Source organism: Dipodomys spectabilis, unplaced genomic scaffold (assembly GCF_019054845.1).
Source record: "Dipodomys spectabilis isolate Male_0828 unplaced genomic scaffold, ASM1905484v1 ptg000034l, whole genome shotgun sequence".
NCBI lineage: Eukaryota > Metazoa > Chordata > Mammalia > Rodentia > Heteromyidae > Dipodomys > Dipodomys spectabilis.
Window position 1 is genome coordinate 8,451,820 of NW_024870711.1, and position 25,103 is coordinate 8,476,922.

The 25,103-nt window shown below is 50.1% G+C and overlaps 1 protein-coding gene across 2 annotated transcripts; it reads right to left on the reverse strand.

The window, feature by feature from the left end:
* Positions 1-283: 283 nt before the first annotated feature.
* Positions 284-24,486, reverse strand: LOC122105989 (zinc finger protein 746). Of its 2 annotated transcripts, none has more exons than XM_042677303.1 (7): positions 24,388-24,486; positions 21,141-21,440; positions 20,928-21,009; positions 19,516-19,629; positions 5,390-5,581; positions 4,827-4,952; positions 284-2,924 (listed from the first exon to the last, which is right to left on the reverse strand). In XM_042677303.1, exons 1-7 carry the CDS (start codon positions 24,409-24,411, stop codon positions 1,855-1,857), a joined length of 1,908 nt encoding a protein of 635 aa, XP_042533237.1. In that variant the 5' UTR covers positions 24,412-24,486; the 3' UTR covers positions 284-1,854. The 2 variants fall into 2 exon arrangements, with proteins under 2 accessions (XP_042533237.1, XP_042533236.1); XM_042677302.1 differs by having other exon boundaries at positions 284-2,927.
* Positions 24,487-25,103: the final 617 nt, after the last annotated feature.

Below are 25,103 nucleotides of genomic sequence, written 5' to 3' on the forward strand. Positions count from 1 at the left end.
CTCTCAGACTGTCCTAGCTTATACCTATCATCTCAAATTAAACTCAATTACACAAACCGTGTTTATATTTTGATGCAAAGGGATCTGATGTTTTGTCTTCCAAATGTCAATTTTCTTCCTTGGACTCATTTTCCTGGACACTTTTGCTCAAGGACAGGGTCACCTCTCTGGGACTAAGGTGACAGAGGGCAGGTGGGACTGAAGACCGACTCCCCCGGGCCTGGGGGATGTGCTGGCAGCACCAGTGATCATGGTGCAGGTCCAAGAACACAATCCGCCAAACTGCCTTGTGCTGGTTAGGTTTTATTTTAACAGGATGTTTTCTGCTCATTTGTTTTTGAAAATATCAGTTATATCAATATTAGAAGTGTAAACAGGTACAAAATATACAGTACATAGAAACAATTGTCTTAACTAGTCTATTCCTAACAAAAGTACGCAGGAGGAGCTGAGTGAATGGGCATCGTGGTCTTGCCCTCTGCAGGTGGACTAGTTACCCGTTTGGGCAAGAGGACCAGTGCCTGCTCCAACAAATGGGAATGGATGTGTGTGTGGCGGGGCGGGGACGGGACCTGAAACTGGGCTGATGGTAATTCCACCTTGGAGGTACTGGAGGTGGCTGTGAACCAGCCTCCTAGACTGCCTTCTGAGTGCCCCAAGGGCAGGGGCAGTACATGCCCCTAAATACTTAGAACCAGGAGGACTCAAGTGGGCACCCAGGGAGCTGCTGAGCCAGGAGTCCATGAGGCCTGAGGATCTGACTTGCCAGTGTGGGGCACACTGGTAACAGGACAAAGCCTGAAGTCGCCTCTTACCTAACAGATTCCAAGGAGCACAGCTCGCTCCAGCCGCTGGCACACGCCGTGAAGCCAAGCGGGGCTCTGAGCCCTTTATCTCCTCATCTCCAAAAAAGAAATACCCGTCTTGCTGCTCTTCTGAAAGCCACGGGAATGCTCAAATGAGATGTGACATGGAAGCATTGTGAAAATGAAAACACCACATAAAGGTCAGCAAACGGAAGCACTGGGGGTACAGGAAGCGGCCTGAGGAGGATGACTTGCTGCCTCATCTCTGGCTCTGGGTGACCAGATGGACAGGGGTTCAACACCCAGCCTTGAATTCCTCACCCTTCAGACCTAGCGCTGCAGCTCCACCTGACTCTCCTTGGCCGAGCCCAGGAGCCACACAATGGAGAATGGCTGTGTTGCCCTGGACAGATACCACAGATGGCCTGCACTAGGGAAAGTCAGGCCAGTATTTTGGGGGGACTTTCCAGAAGTTAGGCTGGAAGATGCACTGGCTGCTCCTAGGGGTCGTTCCTGTTGAGTGGAGCCTGTGGTTCTCATCCAGCCCCTTTACTGTCCAAAGCCCCAGCCCCATACTGGTGGCCTGAGCAGAGCTGGATGGTGTGGTCCAAGGACCCGGGGGGCTGGGGGTCAGTGGGGGTATCCAGAGCCCTCGCCCTATCCCCACTGACCAAGCTTCCAGTGCTCGGGGCACAGAGGACACACACTTCTGAAAACCAAAAGTACACTACGAAATTCCAAAAGGCCTGCTACCGGGTTCCAGCTTTTTCTTCAAGAATTAAAAAGAAAAGAACAAAAACCAGTTTGCAATTAGGTTGCTTCAAATGCTACTACGGTGTTCAGTTCCCCAACCAGTTTCCTACGGTGTTCAGGGGTGGGAGCTCCCTTGTCGGGCAGTTTCTCGTTTCCAGTGATCAGTTCAGCATCGTGGAAATTTGGTTCTCTGCGAGTTCCCCTTTGAGCTCTACGCGTTGGCGCTGTCCTGCGTTCTGCATACGGGGCTTTGTACATCTGCAGCCCGCGGGGGCCCTGGGTGGGCCAGGGCGTCTCACAGGTCCCCGGCGTCGGCGGGCCCCAGGACACCCAGGCCGCAAGTCCAGTCGGCCACTAGGTCCGTGGAGGCCAGGGGTCCTTTGGCGGCGGGGCTCTTGAAGGGGTCAGACGGGGCCGCGGGCAGCGGGGGCAGCGGCGGGAGCGGCTGGCCGTGGGCGGGCGCCTTGGCGATGGCCGGGTGGTTGCGCTGGTGCTTGCGGAGGTGGTCCTTGCGGATGAAGCTCTTGCCACACACGGTGCAGGTGAAGGGTCGCACGCCCGTGTGCGTCCGGTAGTGGTCGATGAGCTTGGAGCGCTCGGTGAAGCGCTTCTCGCACTCGGTGCAGGGGAAGGGCCGCTCACCCGTGTGCAGCATGCGGTGGCGGATGAGGTGCGCGGGGCGCGTGAAGCAGCGGCCACACTCCCCGCACCGCAGGGCGTTGCTGTCCCGCCCGCCGCTGCCCGTGGTGCTGGAGGCCGTGCCCGCCCCATCGGGCAGTCCGCAGCTGCGCTGGTGCGCGCTCAGGCTCACCTGCAGCTGGAAGCTCTTCCCGCAGGTGGCGCAGGTGAAGGGCCGGCCCCCCGGGGGGGCGGCCGGGTGCTTCTTCTGCCCAGGCTTGTGGCCAAAGCCTTTTGTCCGGCCTGGGTATTTACAGGGCTCGTTGAAGGGTCTTGCAATCTGGCTGGGGTCCAAGATGGCCTCTCCATTGTCGGAGGAGAAAGGGAGTCCCTCAGGCCCAGTCCTGGGGTTCAGGCCCACTGGAGGCTTACACCGGAAATTCCAGCCCCACCGGACTCCCCCGAAGAGCCAGTCCCCGGCGGGCGCCTCCTCCTGGGCCACCGCAGGGCTGAGCTCGCCCATGTCCCTCTCCGGCCGGGAAGGCTCCCGCAGCCCCAGCACAGGGTCCTGGCCAGGGAAAGCGCTGCCCTGGCTCTCCCAGGCTCCTTCCTGGATGGGACTAGGGAAAAACCTTGCAGCTTGGCCTGGTGCAAACAGAGCTCCGTGAGCCTCCAGGTCTGTGGGGTGTACGGGGGTGGCTATCACCTCCTCCTCCTGCACTTCCGTTTTGATCACAATTTTTACATCTGCTGAGAGAGACAGAAGGACAGGTTATTCTAGCAGTCATGTCTGGAGTGAAGGACCTGGCGCCTTCATGTGGACACACAGCAGCTCTCAGCCAGGGGCCACCACCTGGGTCGCAGCCAGTCTCAGCAGGGCAGCCCTCACAACAGGAAGGCTGCCTGAAGCCTGGAGCAAGCTGGCTTCCTGGAGCCTTTACCAGGAGCAAAGCAACCCCAGACCTGACTCTTGGGTTCTGTTAAAGGTAATCTTGAAGGAAGGCTGACCACAGAGGCCAGGGCCAAAGCACAGGCATGGATGCAGACGGATCTGGACCTGAGCCACAGCTCTGCTGTGCACCAGCTGTGGCCATCAGGCCCCGGTCCCTTGGGACCGCCCTGCCCCACGGCTGCGTGGGGATGAACTGGGTAACACACTGGGCAGCACTTCAACACCCCATGCGGCCTACGTGGGCCAGCAATCAATACATATAGCCACCTACCTCACGAGGAAAGAACCCGTGAATGAGCAGACATTTGTGGTTTTGATATAACCCAAACTGATTTTGGTCTAAATATACTTTTATTTCATACCCCAAAGTTTTAGGTCAGAGGTCATGATTTTTAACACATTTAGGGAGGAGAGTGCTAACATATGACAGAAATTACGATTTAAGATATCAAGTAACTGGCTTTCCGTACAAGAGGAAATGAATACATAAATTTGGGAGCTGTCCTTCAGACACCTGTCTTTAGTAGTGCTAATACCTAAGAAGTAGTTTCAGTTTGGCTTTTTTTTTCAAACACGCCAGAGGCGCTTTGGGGGTGCCCACGTCAGGGGAGGAGGTCCATCTGTCCTTTAAGGAATCAGCTCATCACAATCTACTGGCTAAACCATGTGAAAAGGGACGGTCTGAAAGTAACTGGGTCTCTTTCGAATGACTTGAAAACCAGACTCTGAAGCTATCTTGATCTCTCCCTCTTTTCTTTCTCTCACTTTCTCTCTTTTTCTTTCTGCTGATCCTGAGGCTTAAACTCAGGGCCTGGGCATTGTCCATGAGCTTTTTTCTCCCCCCTCATGGCTACCACTATACCACTTGAGCCACTGCTCCACTTCAGACTTGGTGGTTAAGTAGAGATGAGAATCTCACAGACTTTCCTGCCCAGGCTGGCTGCAAACTGTGACCCTCAGAGGTCTCAGACTCCTGAAGATTGCAGGGGTACAGGAGTGAGCCACTGGTGCCCAGTTCCTTTGCCTTTTTCTTTGAAGCACTTGGGCATCATTAAGAAAGGTTGCAGGAGGCACAGAAATGGAGGGACGAAGGGCGAACATATGCAGCAACATATGCAGTACTTACTGGACACTGTGCTGAAAATGAACTATACAACCTATGGGTAGGGATGGGATGGAGAAACTGGGAGAGATCAACGGAAGGGGTGAGACTGTCCAAAATGCACTCTTTACCTGACTTATGTAACTGTAGTCTCTCACCTTTATAATAGCAATTAAAAAAAAATCCACTAGGTGGCTCATACCTTTAATTCTAGCTATTCTGGAGGTCAGCCTGGACAGAAAAGATCACAAGTTCCCTCCTCATCTGAAAGCTGGGTGTGATGCCACCTGCATGTTACCCAAGCTACAATGGAAAGTGTAAAACAGGTAGATCTCAGCCCTGGCACCTGCCTCGGCAAGAAGACCGTATCTCAAAAAATAGCCAGCACAAAAAATGACTAGAGACATGTCTCAGTGGGAGTCTATCAAGTGCTAATCCCGGTCCACAAAACAAACCCTCCTACCCCCCACCCCACATACACATACAAAAAGTCATAGATACCCAAACCCTTCCTGGCTGAGGTGTCAGGAAGTTCACCAATAAACATGAAGCTCCTAAGGCCAGATACCAGCAGCCCTCCCCTGCTATCGGATACCTTCTGTGGAGGCTGCGGTGCTGAGCTTCAGTGTCCCATCTGAGCATGCTGAAGAAGGGTGGTGAGGAGGGAGGTCTGCCTGCCAGGAAGTGGGCGGGATAGTGGTTGCAAAGTTGGAATGGACACCTAGAAGGAAGGAAGACCAGAACTGGTGGGTTAGGGGGAAGAAAGGAAGAGTAAAAGAAAATTACAGGATGTTGTCCTCTCTGAAGCCAGTGTCATCAATCTCTTCTTTCAAGCATGGAGAAAATCAGGCATCACTGACTTAGTCAACAAACCTGAGAGGCAGCTAGTTATATCCGGGTCTGAGGCTGGGGAGAAGCGAAGGGGCGTGGTTGGAGAGGGGGCTTCTGATCTGTTGTGTAAGGGAACCCACAAGAAACAGGCAAAAATCACAAGATTTTTGGTAAGCCCTTACATTACAATGGGACTTCTGGGCTATCCAGGCCAGTGTTCTGAGAGCTCATAGATCCACACATGTTCCTAGAAGTCTTCCTGTCCTTGTCCTTAGTCTCCCTAACTCATTCCAGTGTCTGCTTCCCCATCCTGGCCCCACCACTCACCAGAGGTAGCATCCGTGGAGATGTCTCCTGCCCCCGAGTCCAGCTGGCTGAGGCCCCAGGGCTCCTCCCCGATATCTGGCTGCCCGGCTGCCCAGGCCTCCACGCCCAGCGCCTGCTGCTCCTGCAGCTGAAGCTCCCCCTCCTGCTTGATCTGCATCAGGAGGTCAGGGGCAGGAACTGAGGGCCCCGAGCCTAGGAGAGGGAGAACATGTAAGCCCTCCAGCCCTGAGCCAGATACTCCCGACAAAGGAAATGGACACAGTGGCCTTGTATAAGTCCAGGAGCAACAGAGCCAGGTGGGGAGGGGAGACAAGAGTAAGAAAGCCATGGCCACATGGCACTGGGTAGTTGGTAGGCTGGTAAGGGCGAAGCGGGAAGGGGAAGCAGCCTATAAACATCCTCAGGACTTCAGCTGGTCCATGGGGGAAGTCTGAGCTGCCTCATGAGACCTTGCTTTCACCTTAAATCCAGAAATGCCAGATAAAATGGAAGCCCCAACTTCCACCCGCATCATACCACCTTACCTGCAAGTATTTAAGTTCAAAAGAAAGATTTCAGATACAAGAATAGGGAGAAAACATATTCAGTGAAGAGGCAGAAAGGACGGCAAATGACCCAGAGAGTTGGATGCAGGTTTAGGACTGGCTCTCATGCCCATGTATAAAGCAAGAACCCCAGATCTCTGTTCTGTATGAGATGGGAACTACCAGGAAATGGCCCACTTGCCCAGACTTGTGCACATCAGAAATATGAATTCTTGTCCACATTGAAGTCACACCACGCATACTGTACAGACTCCCTAACGTGAGAAAGTCACTGAGAAACTGGCTGAATGCTATGGCAGCCCAAGAGGCCCCAGCCCAGAGAAGCACAGCCTCCCCCCCCAGGAGCACCCCACAACGCAGGCCACTAGGGATCCCCTATAGGCTAAAATGAAACTAAGTCCATAGGGAAATGAGAATTTACAAGCCAGAACAGGAGCCAAACAGAAGATTTATGTGAAATGTAAAAATAACAAAGATAAAGAGAAAAATCTTAACAAATACCAAAGGGAAAAGAGTAACATTCAGACTAAAAGCAGATTTTCTTCAGCAATGAAGACATCAGAGGATAATGGAGCGTCTTCAAAATTCAGAGCCAATGGTTAGGGCATGTTTCAAGTGGTTTAGTACTCTTCTGTATCAGTGGGATGTACTGAATTCAAACCCAGTACCACCAAAACAAAAAGTCCTGTGCAAGAACATCTGCTAACTCGTTTTATGAGATACCATCCATCTTTATCTGTCAACTATTATTGTTTAGATTGAACAAACTCAGTATATGAAAAATTAAATAAAATCATCTCATGTTGAGCCGGGCACTGGTGGCTCACGCTTGTAATCCTAGCTACTAAGGAGGCTGAGATCTGAGGATCACAGCACAAAGCTAGCCCGGGCAGGCAAGTCTGTGAGACTTTTTTTTTTTTTTTTGGGTCCGGTCGTGGGGCTTGAACTCTGGGCCTGGGCGCTGTCCCTCAGCTCTTCAGACTCAAGGCTAGCACTCTACCACTTGAGCTACAGTGCCACTTCCGGCTTTTTTCTTTTTGCTTATATGGTGCTGAGGAATCGAACCCAGGGCCTCAGGCTTGCAAGGAAAGCGCTCTACCACTGAGCCACCTTCCCAGCCCCAGTCTGTGAGACTTTTATCTCCAATAAACCACTAGAAAACCAGAAGTGGGGGCTGGGAAGGTGGCTCAGTGGTAGAGCGTTTGCCTTGCAATGCATGAGGCTCTGGGTTCGATTCCCCAGCACCACATAAGCAAAAAGAAAAAAGCCAGAAGTGGCGCTGTGGCTCAAGTGGTAGAGCGCTAACCTTGAGCTGAAGAGCTGAGGGACAGCACCCAGGCCCAGAGTTCAGGCCCCACAACTGGACCCAAAAAAAAAAAAAAAAAAAAAAAAAAAAGAAAACCAGAAGTGGTGCTGTGGCTCAAGTGGTAGCATGCTCGCCTTGAGCTGAAGAGCTGAGGGATAGCGCCCAGGCCCAGAGTTCAACCCCCACGACTGACAAACAAGCAAACAAAAATCTCATTTATGAGCAGATAGTCAAAGGATGTAAAGACTGGGCTGGGAGGGTAGCTCAGTGGTAGAGCACTTGCCTTGCATTCCTGAGGCCCTGGGTTTGATTCCTCAGCACCACATAAACAAAAAAGAAAAAAGCCAGAAGTGGCATTGTGGCTCAAGTGATAGAGTGCTAGCCTTGAGCTGAAGAGCTCAGGGACAGTGCCCAGGCGCAGAGTTCAGGCCCCACAACTGGATTCCTCTTCTCTCCCCCCCCCCCCCCCCAAAAAAAAGGATGTAAAGACTCATAAATCAAACTTTGCATTATTTTCTTTCTTTTTTTGGTCAGTTGTGGGACTTGAACTCAGACCTGGGTGCTGTCCCTGAGCCTCTCCGTGCTTAAGGCTAGGGCTCTATTACTTGAGCCACAATGCCACTTTGGGTTTTGAGTGGTTAAAAGAGTCTCAATGGTGACTTTTCTGCCTGGGCTGGGTTCGAACTACAATCCTCAGATCTCAGCTTCTTGAGTAGCTAGGATTACAAGTATACCCAGCTCCAGCAATATATTTTCATAAAAGAAAAAGGGGCCGGGCACCAGTGGCTCATGCTTGTCATCTTAGCTGCTTGGGAAGCTGAGACCTGGAGGCCTGTGGCTCAAAGCCAGTCTGTGCAGAAAAGTCCATGAGACTCCAGCTCCAATCAACTAGCAAAATGCTAGACTGGAGGTATGGTTTCAGTGGTAGAGTACCAGCTGTCAGCAAGAAACAAAGCCAAGAGAGACCCTGAGTTCTAGCTCTGTAACTGGCATGAAAAATTAAAAAATTTAAAGGAAAAATGGATTATCAACAAGCAGTTTATCTTGAAAACTCGAGGGTAAGACAAACCCAGAAAATGTAGTAATATAATGTAAGTCACAAGGTTAACAGATTAATGGGAAAGACAATGTAAAATCCTAAAAGATATAAAAGCAGCATTCAGTTCTTCTATTTCTAGCATTTGGCTGGCTGGCTGGCTAGGTATGTAGAACAGAGAAGATCCTAGTTGGGACACCTAAAATTGCTGGGTAAAGTATAAAAATTAAAAAAAAATCAAGTTGAGTGCTGGTGGCTCATGCCTATAATCCTAGCTATTCAGGAGGCTGTGATCTAAGAATTGCAGATTGAAGCCAGCCAGGGGCAAAAAAACGCCCATGAGACTCTTATCTCCAATTAACCACCAGAAAATGGCAATGGAGCTCTGGCTCCAAGTGGTAGAGTGCCTTGAGTGAAAAGGCTCAAGAACAGAACCTAGGCCCTGAGTTCAAGCATCATGACTGACTTAAAAAAAATTAAAGTATGGATAATCTACAAATAAAGTAAGGAAAATGCAGAGGTCAGAGATATTAGAAAGCCCCAAGTTTGATCTCCTGCTGCCTGGATGTGAACAGAGGTGCACCTGGGGAGAAGCACGTGGGAACTGAGGTCAGGCAGGTGGGAGGAGACAGGAGCAGTGTGCTGGAGACGCTCCCCCACTAATAAACCTGCAGGGCAGTGTTTCCAATGTCCTACACTCACAGCCAACTAAACTAAAACCTGTCCACTGCAGACTGCCTGTCTGAGCCTTGGCTCTAGGCTGAGAGGACAAGAACCTTGAAGGTAGCCAATAATTACCATCCAGTAGGCAAGGGTACCTGGTGCCAGGCCCCACAGCCCCAATGTGGTTTTAAAGGCTCCAGGCAAGAATGAATGCAGGGTGAATGGCCCCAAGTCGGCACTGGCACCAGGCGGCCAGCAGAGGAACACGCATTCTCAGAGGATAGCACTCCAAGTACAGCTTTTGGCTGGGATTGTAGCTCAGTAGCAGAGTCACTGATTAGCATGCACAAGACCCTGGGTTCCCAGTACTGCAAAAAGAACTCCAAAACACACTTTTCAAAAACAGAATGACAAGTCACCGTGTCAGTGAGATAACCAGCCACATCCCACAAAATCAGTAGAAATCATGGGGCTGGGAAGGTGGCTCAGTGGTAGAGCGCTTGCCTTGCATGCCTGAGGCCCTGGGTTCGATTCCTCAGTACCACATAAGCAAAAAGAAAAAAAAAAGCCGCAAGTGGCGCTATGGCTCAAGAGCTAGAGTGCTAGCCTTGAGCTGAAGAGCTGAGGGACAGCGCCCAGGCCCAGAGTTCAGGCCCCATGACCAGACCCCCCCCCAAAAAAAAAAAAAATCAGTAGAAATTACAAATTGCAAAGTAGAGCCCAACAAAGTCTGGATATAGGAATAACATCCCTGAATAAAAGATCAAGGAAAAAGGGGCAAAGGTGATATTCAAATGAGAACACTGCTGATCTCCACAACTTGGGGTCAACATCAGTGACTGACACAGGAGAAAGAAAAAGAAATTCATAACTAGACACATGGCTGTAAAACTGCAGGCAATTTTGTCACCGAAGAAAAGGAGTCAGTTTAGATCCACTAGAGATTAAAAAGATGAAGAGGGCCAGGCGCCAGTGGCTCACACCTGTAATCCTAGCTACTGAGGAGGCTGAGATCTGAGGGTCACGGTTCAAAGCCAGCCCGGGCAGGAAAATCTGTGAGACTCTTATCTCCAATAAACCACTAGAAAACCAGAAGTAGCGCTGTGGCTCAAATTGTAGAGCACTTGCTTTGAGCTGAAGAGCCGAGGAATAGCGCCCAAGCCCAGAGTTCAACCCCCACGACCAACCAAAAAAAGAATGCCACAGGACTGAGATCGGGACATCGAGGTTTGAAGCCAGCCTGGGTTAGAAAGTGTTATCTCCAGTTAATAACCAAAAAGACAGACGTAGAGCTGTGGCTCAAGTGGTAGCATGCTTGCCTTGAGCAAAATGTCTCAGGGACAGCGCTCAGGCCCTGAGTTCAAGCCCCAAGACACTATAAATGTTATTCTACATAATCTAAAATTTCTGAGGGAATGAACAAATTCCTAGAAAAACTACAACTTGACAAAACTGACCAAAGAAAAGCCACATAGTCTTAAAACTAAAATAAATGAAAGCAGCAGTCAATAAAAAGCTAGGAGGCTTCTCGGTGTTTTCCACAACATTTCAACATTACATAAACTCTTGGAGTGAATAAAAAGACAGAGAATACTTTATAACTTATGTCTTTAATACTCAAATCAGAGGAAAACAGTCTGAGAAAGGAAAATTGTAAGTCTTGTCCTACTCATGAACAGATTCAAGTCTGCATAATCATCATAATAATCAGCTCAATAAATCTGGCAATGTACACAAACGATCGATCACAAGTGGGTTAGGTCTATTCCAGCATCATAAGGCCGGCTCAACTTTAGAGACTAATATATTAGCAAATTAAAGGGAGAAAAAGTTTGACATTTTAATAGATACCAACAAAACAAAACACAACACAACACAAGAGAAATAGCTGTCAATAAAATTCTGTGGTCACTCCTGTTTAAATAGCTTGTCAGTCAGATGTGAGGTCCTTGAGACTCTCCAATTAATCAGCAAAAAAGATGGACTGGAGCCATAGCGCAAGTGGTAGAGTGCCAGCTGTGAGTGAAAAAAGCTAAGCAAGAACATGGGGCCCAGAGTTCAAGCTTCAGTGTAGGCATATGGAGTGAATGCATGTGTGTGCACATGCACATGCATGCGTACATGTGTATACACATATACCCAAACACACACGAAACATAGGATAGTACAGGACCTTTTTGGGAGAAAACTATAAAGCTCACTGAAACATAAGAGACAGACTAAGTGGAGGGACTGAGGGACTGAGGGCCGAGGACCGTGGTAGGTAACATGATACAGGGTGGTGATGTTGTCCTAAAGCACATGGTAGATTGAATGCAGCTCCAACCCAAAAGCCCCACCGGAGCATTCATGGCACTGGATGAGACAATTGGAAAGCTGCTGAAATAGCAAAGGAAAAGAATAAAATGAAGGCTGTGAAGAAGAATGCTCACTACAAAATCTATTCCTGCTGGGCACCGGTGGCTCACACTTGTAATCCTAGCTACTCAGGAGGCTGAGATTTGAGGATAGTAGTTCAAAGCCAGCCCAGGCAGGGAAGTCTGTGAGACTTATCTCCAATTAACCACCAGAAAACTGGAAGTGGTGCTGTGGCTTAAGTGGTAGAGTGCTGGCCCTGAGCTGAAGAGGGCAGGGACAACGCCCAGGCCCAGAGTTCAAGCCCCATGACTGACAAAAAAAAAAAAAAATCTATTCCTGATATTAATGACTTGAATATGAAAGAAGAAATCTGAAAACTGTTAGTAGGAGATGACCTTTGGTAGAGAAACATTTCTCAATTGTTAAAGACTCAAAATCAGAGCATACTGCAATGCAAAGCATCCCATAGGCTGGGTGGCATGCCAGGACTAGGTGCTTGCACAGCATGCACATGGCTTCAGGCTTGGTCCTCAGCCCCAAGGAGAAAAACAACACTGGAACACTTATTTCAGAGACACATGGAAATTTCCCAGTAAAAAAGTCAAGCACCCAACTTTCCTATGACCCACACATAATTTTTTTTTTCCAGAAGAGCACTATCCTTGCTTGCAAGCAAATGAACAAAACATACACAAGAAATAAGACAAAAACCCACCAGTGGTATGTATATGTATAGTATGTATACATACATACATATATACATACACATATTTGTATATGTGTATGTATATGTATAGTATATATATATATATATATATATATATATATATATATATGTATAGTGCCAAGAGTCACAAAAGAGGTATGACATCATTATAGAAAAGTCCAAAAATAGGCAAAAGTAAACAATGGCATTTGGAATTATATACAGAATAAAAATATTTTTAAAAAGCTAAGGAACACGATTTGGTTTCTGAATGTTCTACTTATCTGGAGAAGAGAGGGCTATGACATGGACTCGGGAAGGTTTTGGCTGTGATCCAATTCTTATATTGGTTGTGGGAATTCAGATGTTGACTCTCACTCTAGGTGCTACATAAAAATCATTCTGTATTTTGTTGACTATTACCTGTAATTTAGACACTTTGAAAAATGGCTGAGTGCTTGGTTTCTCTTCCTATAATCCTAGCTACTCAGGTGACTGAGATCTGAGGATTGAGGTTTGATGCCAGTCCATGTAGAAAAGTCTGTGAGAGTCTTCATTAATCAGCAAAAAGCTAGAAGTAGAGCTATGGCTCAAGTTGGAAGAGCACCAGCCTTGAGTAAAAAAGCTAAGAGACAGTACCGAGACCCTAAGTTCAAGCCCCAGTATGGGGACAAAAATAAATAAATAGGAACCCCAGTATATGACATATCAAAATATACACTGAGCCATAAACACAATGAGAAGTGTCTTTAAGAGTATCTTCAAAAGCCTATAAAGAAGTGGAACAAGGAGACCTGTTGGGGATACTATTTCTTAGAGAGACTGTCAGGGGGGGGTTAAATAGAAACAATGAACTTTCTCCCTCTTATAACTGATTAGCCCTGCAAAACCCTGTAAAAAGCTGGAGATGTGGCTCAGTGGTAGAGTTTGCTTAGTATGTACAAGGCCCTGAGTTCACCCCTAGCACTGCAAATAAATAATTAAAATCAGTGAGGTGTGGCGGTGTATGTTTGTAATCCCAGTACTTGAGATGTGGAGACAGGAGAATCTTGAGTAGAAGGCCAACTATGCAACTTAGGGAGACCTGTCTCAAAAGAAAAAGAAAAAGAAAAAAAAATAGAAGGGTTTAGGGTGTATTTAGTGATAGAACCCTTGCCTGTCGGAGAGGAGGATCATATATACACAAAAAGAGCTGATAAATCATACTCAGTGTGGACACTAGCGCTGTGTTGTCTTCAGAACTGTCATTGTGACTATTTATTGATGTCCTTCCCAAATTGCTAAACCCAAAAACTGAACTTACAAAAATTACAAAAAAAATGCATGAGGCCCTGAGTTTCATCCTTGGAAAGTGCCAAACAAAACAAAACAACACACGTTAAAAAAAAAAACCCTCCTGCTGGGCGCTGGTGGCTCATGTCTGTCATCCTAGCTACTCAGGAGGCTGAGATCTGAGGATTTCGGTTCAAAGCCAGTCCAGGCAGGAAAGTCTGTGAGATTCTCATCTCCAATAAACCACTAGAAAACCAGAAGTGGCGCTGTGGCTCAAGTGGTAGAGTGTTCTCCTTGAGCTGACGAGCTCAGGGACGGTGCCCAAGCCCAGATTTCAAGCCCCAGAACTGACAAAAAAAAAAAAAAAAACAAAAAAACCAAAAAACTAGATGTCTTTGTAGGAAAAAATTTAAATTCTCACTTGCAATATGCATGTTATTTCTAAAAAAATCTTAAATTTGAAAAGCAAAAGCTGGGAAGGTGGCACAGTGGTAGCGCTTGCCTCGCATGCATGAGGCCCTGGGTTGAATTCCTTAGCACCACATAAACAGAAAAAGCCAGAAGCAGTCCTGTGGCTCAAGTGGGAGTGTTAACCTTGAGCGGAAGAGCTCAGGGACAACACCCAGGCCCAGATTTCAAGACCCACAACCGACCAAAAAAAAAAAAAAAAAGAAAAGCAAAAGTTTAAAAGGATTTTATGTGTATCAGTCCTAGGGCTGGAACTCAGGGCCTGGGCTCTGTCCCTGAGCATCTTTTTACTCAAGGATAGTGCTCTACCACTTGGAACCACAGCTCCATTTCCAGTTTTCTGGTGGTTATTTGGAGATAAGTCTCATGGACTTTCCTGCTTGGGCTGGCTTTGAACCACTATCCTCAAATCTCAGCCTCCTGAGTAGCTAGGATTACAGGCGTGAGCCACCAGTGCCCCAACATCTCCTAGGTATTTTTATAAATATCTTTTAAGCTGGGTACCAGTGGCTCACGCCTGTAATCCTAGCTACTCAGGAGGCTGAGATCTGAGAGGATTGCAGTTCAGAGTCATCCCAGGCAGGAACGAATGTACACGACACTCTGATCTGCAAATAACCACTAGAAAACTGGAAGTGGTGCTATGGCTCAAGTGGTAGCGTGCTCACCTGGAGTTGAAGAGCTGAGGGACAGTGCCCAGGCCCAGAATTCAAGCCCCACCACCAACAGAAAAAAACAAACAAATGAAAAACAAAACAAAACAAAACCTAGGTGAGCTAGGTGCTGGTAGCTCACACTTGTAATCCTAGCTACTCAGGAGACTGAGATCTATTGCAGTTCAAACCCAGCCTGGGTAAGAAAGTCCATGAAACTCTTACCTCCAATTAACCACCAGAAATCTGGAAGTGGAGCTGTGGTTCAAAGTGGAAGAGCACTATCCTTGAGCAGAAAAGCTTAGGGACAGAGACCAGGCCCTGAGTTCAAGCCCCATGACTGAAAAAAATATCTAGGAGATTGTCTTTTTGACTTTGAGTGGGGTAGGCAAGATATCTATGGCAGAAAATATACCAGTCATAAAGAAGAAGGCTGATTGTGTCAACAATAAAAAAATCACTATAAAAAGACTACACAGTTTTTTTTTTTTTTTGGGGGGGGAGGGGGTTCCGGTTGTGGGGCCTGAACTCTGGGCCTGGGCGCTGTCCCTCAGCTCTTCAGCTCAAGGCTAGTACTCTACCACTTGAGCCACAGCACCACTTCTGGCTTTTTTCTTTTTGCTTATGTGGTGCTGAGAAATCGAACCCAGGGCCTCAGGCATGCAAGGCAAGCGCTCTACCACTGAGCCACCTTCCCAGCCCGACTACACAGTTAAAAGACCTGCCAGACTAGATATTTGTAATACAAATAACAAAGGATTAGTATCTAGAACCTGTACACAGAAGATTAGAATTAACAATAAAGTGAAAACAACTCAGCAGGAAAGCAGCAAAGGACAATTTACAAGAGGAGAAATCACAAACTTTAAAAAAGGGGGCTCAACTTTATGAATACAAACTAAACCAATATGCCATTTCACCTGCATCCAAATGTTAAAAAGATAAATTCTGAAGAGTGGACAAAGATGTTAGAAAGCAGGTACCTCTTGGAAGTCAGTCAGCTGGGTAGTCAAGAGTAGGAAGTAGAAAATGCCCCAGGATTGGAGACTCTAATCTAAATCCTCAGTTGGCAACATCCTGGGACCAATGGTTAAGATAACGACTCTACATCTTTCTGGAACCAACTCCTCCTATCAAGAAGGGGGACCTGCAAAGAAGATCTAACGCACAGGCACCTCACTCCTTTGCTCACCCCATCAACTTCTAAGCAGTAGCCTCTGGTGGCCTCAAAGCAGTAGCAAAACTATAAAATGACTTGGGGAGTGCCAAAAGGGGAGAGCCTGGATTTCATACTGCCTAGTAACCGCACCTTTCTGGATAAGACCCAAATCCCTGAGAGCTTTCAGGCAGTCTAGCTCTTACCCAAGGTCCATCAAACCCTTTGAGGTGGAATTCCACTTTTTGTGCGTGCCAGTACTGGGGCTTGAACTCAAGGCTGTGTGCTCACTCTAGCCTGGCTTTTTCAGTGGAGCCAAGTCTCTACTTCCAGCTTTTTGCTGTTTAATTGGAGAAGAGTCTCATGGATTAGCACCTTGATCCTCAGATCTCAGCCTCCTGAATAGCTAGGATTACAGGCGTGAGCCACCAGTGCTGGGCTAAAATGAAGCTTGATCTACATATCAACATGAATAAATCTGAAATACAGAATATTGAGTAAAATATTAATTTGAAAACAATAACCAAATTATGATTGTTTATCACCACCCATGTCCATAGCAGATATAAAATGTAGATGGAAGGAAGACTGAGTCATCTTCAGGACAAGCCATTGTCCTAGTGAAGAATGTTTCTGGGAGACCTATGGGATGTATGGAGTATCAGACTGTATTTTACAGGCACACCACACACACTTTTTTTTGTTGTTGTTGGTTGTGGGGCTTGAACTCTAGGCCTGGGCGCTGTCCCTCAGCTCTTCAGCTTAAGGCAAGCGCTCTACCATTTGAGCCCCAGAGCCACTTCTGGTTTTCTGGTGTTTATTGGAGATAAGCCTCCTGAGTAGCTAGGATTACAGGCGTGAGCCACCCGCACCTGGCCACACACACATTTTAAATGAGGAAATTCAGCACATTAACAACAACAACAACAACAACTATATTCAATTCCTGCTTTATGTGGGTAATATTCTAGGTGCTTAGAATAATAATATATGAACAAAACAGGAAATTTTATCCTGTTGGAATTTACATTCTAATGGGAAAGGGGACCAGGCATACAATGGGCCTACAAATGTGAAGTAGCTATAATAGGTGATGCTATGTGATCTGGAACAAATCACACCAGAATCCTGGGTAGGAGGTGAAGCGCAAGGGTACTGGAGCAGAGAGAAAATGACAGAGAAGTCAAGTCAGGATGTGAGCTGCAAAGCACTCACTCTATGGTGTCCAGAGCAGAGGGCGAGGACTGAGCATGAGCAGAGCTGAGATAACCCAATCCAATTCAACCTCAACAGACCCAGCTTGAAGTCTGAGGAAATCTGTGTGGAGGCTACAATGACAGAGAGATGATGGGAGATGGAGCGCACGCCACTGTAGAAACGGTTCAAAGGCCACAGCAAACAGCTAAAGAGGGAAGGAGAGAGGGGGAGAAGAGACCTCCCAGAAAAGGAAGTGTCTGTATACTCAAAGACAGGACTCTGGGAAGTAGCACTATGGCTTGGGTGTGTCCAGTTTTCTAGTGTTAGAAACAATGCTTAGTAATGGTATTAGGGATGGGGTCTTTCCGAATAATCAGGATTAGGTGAGATCATGAGGGTTGGTCCCCACGATGACACCAGTGGAATTCAGGAGACCTGAGCCAGGACCTTGTCTCTCAGGAGACGTCCTCTAGTGCCTCAGGACTGTGGAGTCCTGCGGAGTCCTGCTAATAAGAAAGTTCTCACTAGATGTGTCTCCTTGACTGCCCAGCCTCCAGAAAAGAAAGAAGTTTCTTTACAAATTATCTTGTCTATAGTATTCAGTTTTAGAAAAAAAAAAAGGGAGTAAGCCCTGGTGGCCAATTTCCCAAACATGCTTTCAGTAACCTCATGAACAAGAGGAGGTAGGCTGGTGGAAGAAGTTTTTAGGAGAGTGAGCAAAGACCGGTGGGAGATGACCCGCACTTGCTCCCTACTGAGGTCATCTGTAAAGGGCAGAGAAATGAGGCAGTCACCGAGAGATGCCAAAGTCTCATGGGGCCAACATGGAACTGTTTGTTGCCCTAAAGGAGGTGGTATGGGGCAAGGCGTAAGGCCTTAGGCCTTGGACCACAGAGTAGACAAATGAGTAGATACCAGGGTGAACACAAAGAAGCCAGAGCAGGTTCAGGCAGATGGGCAGCTAATGTGGAATAACCACAAAAGAGGGACTGAAATGAGGATGAGTGAAGAGAAAACTGGAAGGATGGGTGACAGGTCAGAGTGTCATGCTAGGAATGGAGATGGGAAGGGTTACAGTGACTTCATCCATACAAGGGCCAAGAACCACCCATGTGGACACTGCCTCAGCAACGAATAAGGGCAGGAGAAAGAAGAGCAAGAAGCGGTGAGAAGGGCTGGGAAGAGCGCTTGCCTCACATGCATGAGGCCCTGGGTTTGATTCCTTAACACCACATAAACAGAAGTGGTGCTGTGGCTCAAGTGGTAGAATGCTAGCCTTGAGCTGAAGAGCGCAGGGAGAGTGCCCAACCCCAGAGTTCAAGCCCCACGACCGACAAGAAAAAAACCCAAAAAACAAAAAGCAAAACAAGAAGGGTGAGAGGTACTCAGAGGTCCAAGCAATCCTGAGCTCCCAGGGCGGGGTTTCTAGAGAGGAGGGAGGGAGGCTGGCAGAGGTACTATCTAGAGTATCATCATAGCAAGCAAACAGTACTTGAGGGAGCACCAGCCATATTAGGCCTAGAGGTCTTGCTGGGCACTGTGGATCCCGTAAAGATATGTGCAAGAGTTACAGGGGGTGAGAAAAGAGGAGATGAGGGCTGACAGGGGTATGGATCAAGACATATAGAACTGAGGGCCAAGTGGGGATCCTGGAGGCTTGGAACTGAGGATAGCGAGCAAGGCTGCAAGGGATTCTTGCCAACAAGGTCAAGTGGACAGCCAGTATTGGAAAGGGTCTTATCAGTAAGTGCTTATCTTTGGGCCCCCATTTACCCTCACTGACGATGGCATAGGAGCCAGGGAAGGTTCCAGATATGCTACAAACACAACGCAAACAGTCACCCTGCCCTCCCACCCAGGTTCAAAAGTGGAGGCTGCCTCTCCTGGGCCTCCTCCAGGCAAACACTAGTGTCTACAGTCACCTTTCTACCCTGCAGTCATCACACTGTCCTCGACATCAAGAGGACTCTCAAAGTTCACCTGTTGAACTATACTGCTAAGACTGTCAGTAACAAACTGGCAGTATGGTCAGCCCTATACCTGCTTCTGCCCTTGATAAAATGCATATCTAATTGAGCTGAAGCAACAAACATGGAGAATGCATTTGAAGACATATGAATTAACCACAGGAGGACTTTTGAGCAAGTGTCAGAGAAAGAGAAACCAAGGTAGGTGGGCAGGCAATGAAACAGTCAAGAGAGGAAGCAGAGGCTAAACAGAGACAGGATCTTTCTGGCTAAATTATTCAGCAGATTTCTTTAGGAATCTGGCTTTTCTCATATATTCCTTCCTTAACTTGCAAAGATGCTAACTAGCTCCAAGGAAACCTGACATGCGGCTAGCCCCTGTCCACATTCACCTTAAGTGAGTGCAGGGCTCCAATCATATACAACTTCCCAATGGGTTTATATTACAGCAACTACAACTGCACGTAAGGACAACTGTGAGGATTCTTTGCAAAACTCTGAATGAATCTGTCTCCAACATGCTACTATCTTCCCTGTCATTGTCCTCTTCTCTCATCTCCTAATTCTGCGTCCCTGGCTCAAATCTGGTATGGCTGCCTGGATGGAAGTACTAGCTGGGAGAGAATGGGGTGAGTAGGTTAGAAGTTATAACTCAACTCCGAAAGACTTAGATGTCAAACATCAAGGTCAAGGCTAACTTTCTCCAGGAAACTTGGAAATAAGAAACATTGCTCCCGGCCCTCTGCTGCTACCTCCATCCCAATACCTGGTATTCCCTGGCCATCTCCCAACCCTTCACCTGGACTTGGGTCCACAGGAACTTCTGGAACCTTGGGACCAGCACGACGCCAGCTGCAGGGCTCCTTGCCTTGTTCAATCTGGGAGAGGACCTCAGGCTTGGAGATGGCATAGTCTAAGGAAAGACATGAAGTTAACCTGTGCTGTGTTCATGTCAGAGACAGGGACAGGTAGCTGGAAAACTAAGAACAGTCTAGAAATGAAACGCCTAGGGCTTGAGTCCAGGACTTGGATGCTGTCCCTAGGATTTTTTGCTCAAGGCTAGCATTCTACCACTTGAGCCAAAGCTCCACTTCCACTTTTTGCTGGTTAATGAGGGATAAAGAGTCTCATGGACTATCTTGACTAGGCTGGCTTCAAGCTGCAATCCTTGGATTTCAGCCTCCTCAGCTAGGATTACAGGTGTGAGCCACTGGTGCCCACTAGAAATGAACTATCTTAACTGGGATAGAGCAATGGTTCTCAAGAGTAGGCAATTTTGGGGGCTGGAAAGGTGGCTCAGTGGAGTACTTGCCTTGCATGCATGAGGCCCTGGGTTCAATTTCTCAGTACCACATAAGCAGAAAAAACCAGAAGTAGCACTGTGGCTCAAGTGGTAGAGTGCTCACCTTGAGCTGAAGAGCTCAGGGGGCAGCACCAGGCCCAGAATTCAAGCCTAGGGCTGGCAAAAAAAAAAAAGAGTAGGCAACTTTTGCTGCTGTCTGGAGATGATCTTGTGTAGAGCTCAGGGGGTGAGAAGGCATTGGTGGGCAGAGACTAGGGTTGCTGTTGAACATCTGGCTATATACAACAGCTCCTAAGCAACAATTATCTAGTCCAAAGTATCAGTGATGCTGGCTACACAGCTTCTGGATAAAGTTGGGATACACATCTATCTGCAAACTAGAATATAACATCCCATCTGCAACCATTCCCATTCCCACCAAACATATCTGACTGCCCTTTGCTCTGGGGTCACACAGAGGCCATCATGAGAGGACATAAGGCCAAGAAGAAACAGAATCCAGCCCTTCCTGGGCAGTTCCCTCGGGGGCTGGGGCAAGACAGGCTTTGGGACACGGAAGCAATGTGTTCTGCAAGAGGCAATGTTCTCCACAAACCCTGTGGTTTGTTATGACTGGAAAGAAGTCCTTTTCCAGTGTGGGGTGGTAACTTCACCCAAGGGTCTCAGCAAGAAGAGATGTCCATCTCTGGGCCTGTATGGAAGGGGGCCTACCTCCTTCATTCTGCCACTCCAGCAGACAGAAGGGAGTGTGTGACCTGCCATTCTGTACCACCATTAGGAGGAGAGATTCTCTTTACTCAGCGTTATCTGGGGATTTATATTTCACTGAGAAGAAAACAAGCAGCATGGAGAGAAGTATAGAGTCTTGTAAAATCCCACTTAATGGAGGCATACACATCAGGCCTTACCCAGGGACACCAGCGTCTCATAGTTGCCCCGCATCACGTGCTTGTAGAGCTCCTTCTGCCAGTCCTCCAGTTTGCCCCACTCCTATGCAGAAAAATACACGGCCACATCGTTAAAGCTCAGGGGCACCTGGAACCACAAGGGTCACCTCGCTCACCCACACACTCACAGGCACGGGCCCTTGGGCTCCCCACTCCAGGGCATCCAGATGTTACCTTGGGGGCCTCTCCTTTGCTGCCCGGGGGCAGCCGCAGGATCCAGAAGTTCCTGTTCCGCAGAAGGTTCTCCACGTTCTCTAGGCGCCGCTGCAGCAGCCCGTACTCCTGCAGCAGGGTCCCCAGCACAGCCCACTTGCCCTCCAGCTGGTTCCCAAACTCCACAGCGGTCTTCTCGCAGTCGGCCAGCTTCTTCTCTGCCATCCCAGTTCGACCTTCTAGGGAAAGCAATCGAGCAGCCTGTGATTCAATCTTCCTCTCCATGGCCTGAATTGTAGCTGCCATTGTCCACGGGGAAATCTTTCAGAAATAAGAGAAATCAGCATTATTCATTGCATCTGCTTGCTCTGTGGGCCTATCTCCTCTAGGCCTCGGGGTGCGAGGCGATGAGTGGGAAGCACGTTATCTGGGAGAAGTGGAGATACCCTGTATCATGCACCAGTTCTCAACTTGGACACCTCTGTATCTCAAGTGTGGCCTGTGTCTGGCAGGCTCCTCGCCTCTAGGATCTCCAGCACACTGCTGACTCCTATCTTGGGGCATACCCATCCTGTCTGGTCATTTCCTGCATGCCCCTATCCCATGAGCACCCCGCACTACTGCATCTTTTCACAGCACAGGGCTTGACATATGGCAGGCACTCAGTGAGATTTTGCAAAATAAACAGTGACTTAGCATTGCTGGGGCGTTTCAGTGGAGAAATGGTAAACTGCAGATTTACTAGTGCCCAGTCTGCACGCTTGTCATGAGCACACAGGAACCATCTACTGATGATGACCCAGCAAAAACCCAGCTGCTTCACCGAGAGGCACAAACAAGACTGTTGCTCAACTGCTTTTTTAGAAAAGCATCTCCTATTCCTTGAAAAATAGAAAAGCCTTAAGGCCAAGTCTCCTTATTCCAGGACAAATCTGACTTGGTCCTTACTTAACTAACCCTCCCCGACAAGCTAAATTTGCTGAAAATCTCAAGTCGATTAAAGAGCTGGATTTTTTTTTTTTTTGACACTGCTCAAATCCCTTGAAATTCTGACTTTTTCTCCCTCAGTTTCCGCTGTCTCACACATCAAGAAGATGGGGACCGCCGGGCGCTGGTGGCTCACGCCTGTAATCCTAGCTACTCAGGAGGCTGAGATCTGAGGATCGCGGTTCAAAGCCAGCCCGGGCAGGAAAGACCTTGAGACTCCTATCTCCAATAAACCACCAGAAAACCGGAAGTGGCGCTGTGGCTCAAGTGGTAGAGCGCTCGCCTTGAGCTGAAGAGCTGAGGGACAGCGCCCAGGCCCAGAGTTCAAGACTCACGACCGACAAAAAAAAAAAAAAAAAAAAGAAGATGGGGACCAGTAACACAACCTAGAACCTGACCAACAAACATGTACACAAGGTCTGCTTTCATACATGAAGCAATAACCAAAAAACATGGTGCTCCTGTCACTGGAAACTAACAGAAGCTTGATCAACCACCAGCTGGGGATGAAGACCTAGTATAATTCTGGTGGGAGGCTGGACTACTGGCTGCACCTTCTGGGCAGACAGGAACTCCTACTATAGCATGCCTGAGGATAGATTGTCCTTATAACATTGTAGAAATGCATTCTTGAACAGAAGCCTGGCAACTACTTGCAAAGTAGTGACTTCGAGGAACCAGCATACGGATTCATTAGAGTCACTGTGAAGGAGAACATGGAGTCACTTCAGAAAATGAGGACAAAAGAAGAGCAGAAAAATCTGCCTAGATTGTACACAAGAGGTTCTGGGTCTGTCTGGATGCTGGGCCTGACCAAGGCAGGACTCCTGCTGGGTGTCAGAGGATGGGCGCAGAGCTGCTGGAGGAAAAGACTGGTGAGGAAGAGAGCCTTACTCTCTTCAGGTTGTTTTAGTCTGCAGAGGCCTGGACAGGCAAACAGGGCTCTGGGCTTGGGGACTGGGCTCAACCCTGACTGGGGTCATGCCAGCTCCAATCTATCCCAGCCTCCCCTTAGCATTTTGCCCCCTTCTCCTTACCCTCTGAAATCCTACCTCTGCTTCAAATGGATGGCTGCAATCTTTCATGTTCATGGGGACTGTGAACCCTACCTGAAGCCTTCACTTGTCTAGGGACAGGTAGGGGCTGGGTTGTATTGCAGCCCTGCACCTTAAGGCAGAGTGGCCAGGAAGCTGAAACTGGGGTTCTGCTGGTATAAAGGATGCCAGATCCTCCTACAGTTCACCCAACTGACCAAGGCCAGGCCTTCCAACCCCTTCCACCTCTGCAGCCTCATAGCAAAGCCCTCTCTTCCAGGCCCATTGACTTCTGTGTGTTCTTGCACTATCTGGTCTTATATGCCTTTGCCCTAGCCCTCGCTGCTTCTTGGAAAGATCCACGGGATCTAGCTCCGCCCGGAGAGCCTAGCTTAAATCCCAGCAGCACAGAATGCGGGGCTGAGCGGGGCAGGCAGGGTCTGCGGCACAGCCCCCGGCCCCTGTCCCCACCGTGTGCTTCCTCTGGATGTGGCGGGCCGCTTTCTTCCGGTGCTGCCGATGATGGTTACCGGTATACCCGGCAGCTTCCCATCGGGTCCTCGAACTGGGAACGACCGTGTCCTCCCACCACTGCCCAGCTGTGTGATCGTGGACAAGTTAACTTCTCCGGGTCTCTGGCTTTCCTTTAGTTCGGCCGACAGTCTCGGCACCGACCCCCGTGGGTTTTCGGGGAGGACAAAATAACGCCTACACGGGACCGAGTACGGTGCCCGGCGCGACGAACGCGCGCCTCCCCGCCGCGCGGCCGCGGGCGAGCCGGGCACGTAGTGGGGCGCTCGGGGTCTGCGGAATCGACGCCGCGCGCCGCCCAGGTGCCACCAGGCCGCTGGGGGGAGCTGGGGGGGAGGCACGGGCCGATCGCCCGGCAGAGAAAGGAGCGCGGGCGGGGGGCGCGGACGCCGCGGGGCCGGCGGCCGCGGCAGGGCCGGGAAGCCCCGCGGGCTGCGGGACTCGGCGCGGGGCGAGCTCCGGCGCCGCGCCGGGACGGCCGTTCCGCCCCCCCCCCCCCGGCTCGGCTCCGCCCGGCCCGGGCTGCGGGGTCTGGTCGGCGGGCGCCGTAGGCCCCGGCGGACCCCGCGCCCCGCTCGCCAGCGCTCCAGGCTCGGCGGCCCGGCCCGGCCCGGCCCGGCTCCCGGAACTCCTCCCTAGGGCCTGCGGCGCCGTGTGCCGGGCCCGGGCCGCCCGGGGCCCCAGGCCGCGCGTCCGAGCGCGCGAGCCGCCCTTACCGGAGCCGCGGCCGCCTCGGCCATGGCCCTGCGCTGTCCGGCCCGGCGCGGAGGAAGTCGCCGCCGCGGCGCAGGCCCCGCCGCCGGGTCCTCTCCGCGGGCGTCACAGCCCGAGCCTGCGTTCCCCGGCCGCGCTGCTCGGTGGCCGGCCTGCCGCCGCCGCTCCGCCCGCAGACGCACCGCTGCCGTCAGCGCCCGGCCGGTCCACACTGCATCCTGGGAGCCGGCGCCGCGGCCCGGCCGACGAAGGCCTGTGAGGCTTCCTGGAGGCAGCGCGGCCGCACAGCCCCACCTGCAGCCGGAGAGGCGAACGGCAGCGCGACGCCCGCGCGTCCGCCCGCGGCCCCGCCCCGTCTCGCCCCGCCCCGCCCCGCCCCCGCCGGCGGCCCCGCCCCGCCCCAGCGGGCCCGCCCCGATGACGCCCCGCCCCCACGTCGCCCCGCCCCCGTCGGCCCGCGGGAACTGACCCCCCTCCCAGGACCAGCAGGCTCCCTCGCCCATCGTTCCGGGGCCGCGCCGCGCTTGTCCGCGGCCGCGCGCTGAGTCACTGCCCAGGCCCCGCCGCGCGTCCGCGGGACTCGGCTACCGCGAATCTCCGGTCCCCGCTCCGTGGCGCCGCCCGGCCGGCCCGGCCGGCGGGCGAGCTGGGGACCTGGGGAGCGGGGCCACCCAGCGCGGCCCGGCACGGTCTCCCCGGGGCTTTGGGGGCCGGGCAC

What these genes read in the sequence shown, in the direction of transcription:
- LOC122105989 (XM_042677302.1), bottom strand. Translation starts at nt 24,411, where the DNA reads ATGGCCGAGGCGGCCGCGGCTCCG. An exon ending in GCAAAGGAGAGGCCCCCAAG is followed by an intron (nt 21,010 to 21,140) that starts GTAACATCTGGA and finishes TTTTCTGCATAG; the next exon opens with GAGTGGGGCAAACTGGAGGA. An exon ending in TGAGACGCTGGTGTCCCTGG is followed by an intron (nt 19,630 to 20,927) that starts GTAAGGCCTGAT and finishes GTCTTTCCTTAG; the next exon opens with ACTATGCCATCTCCAAGCCT.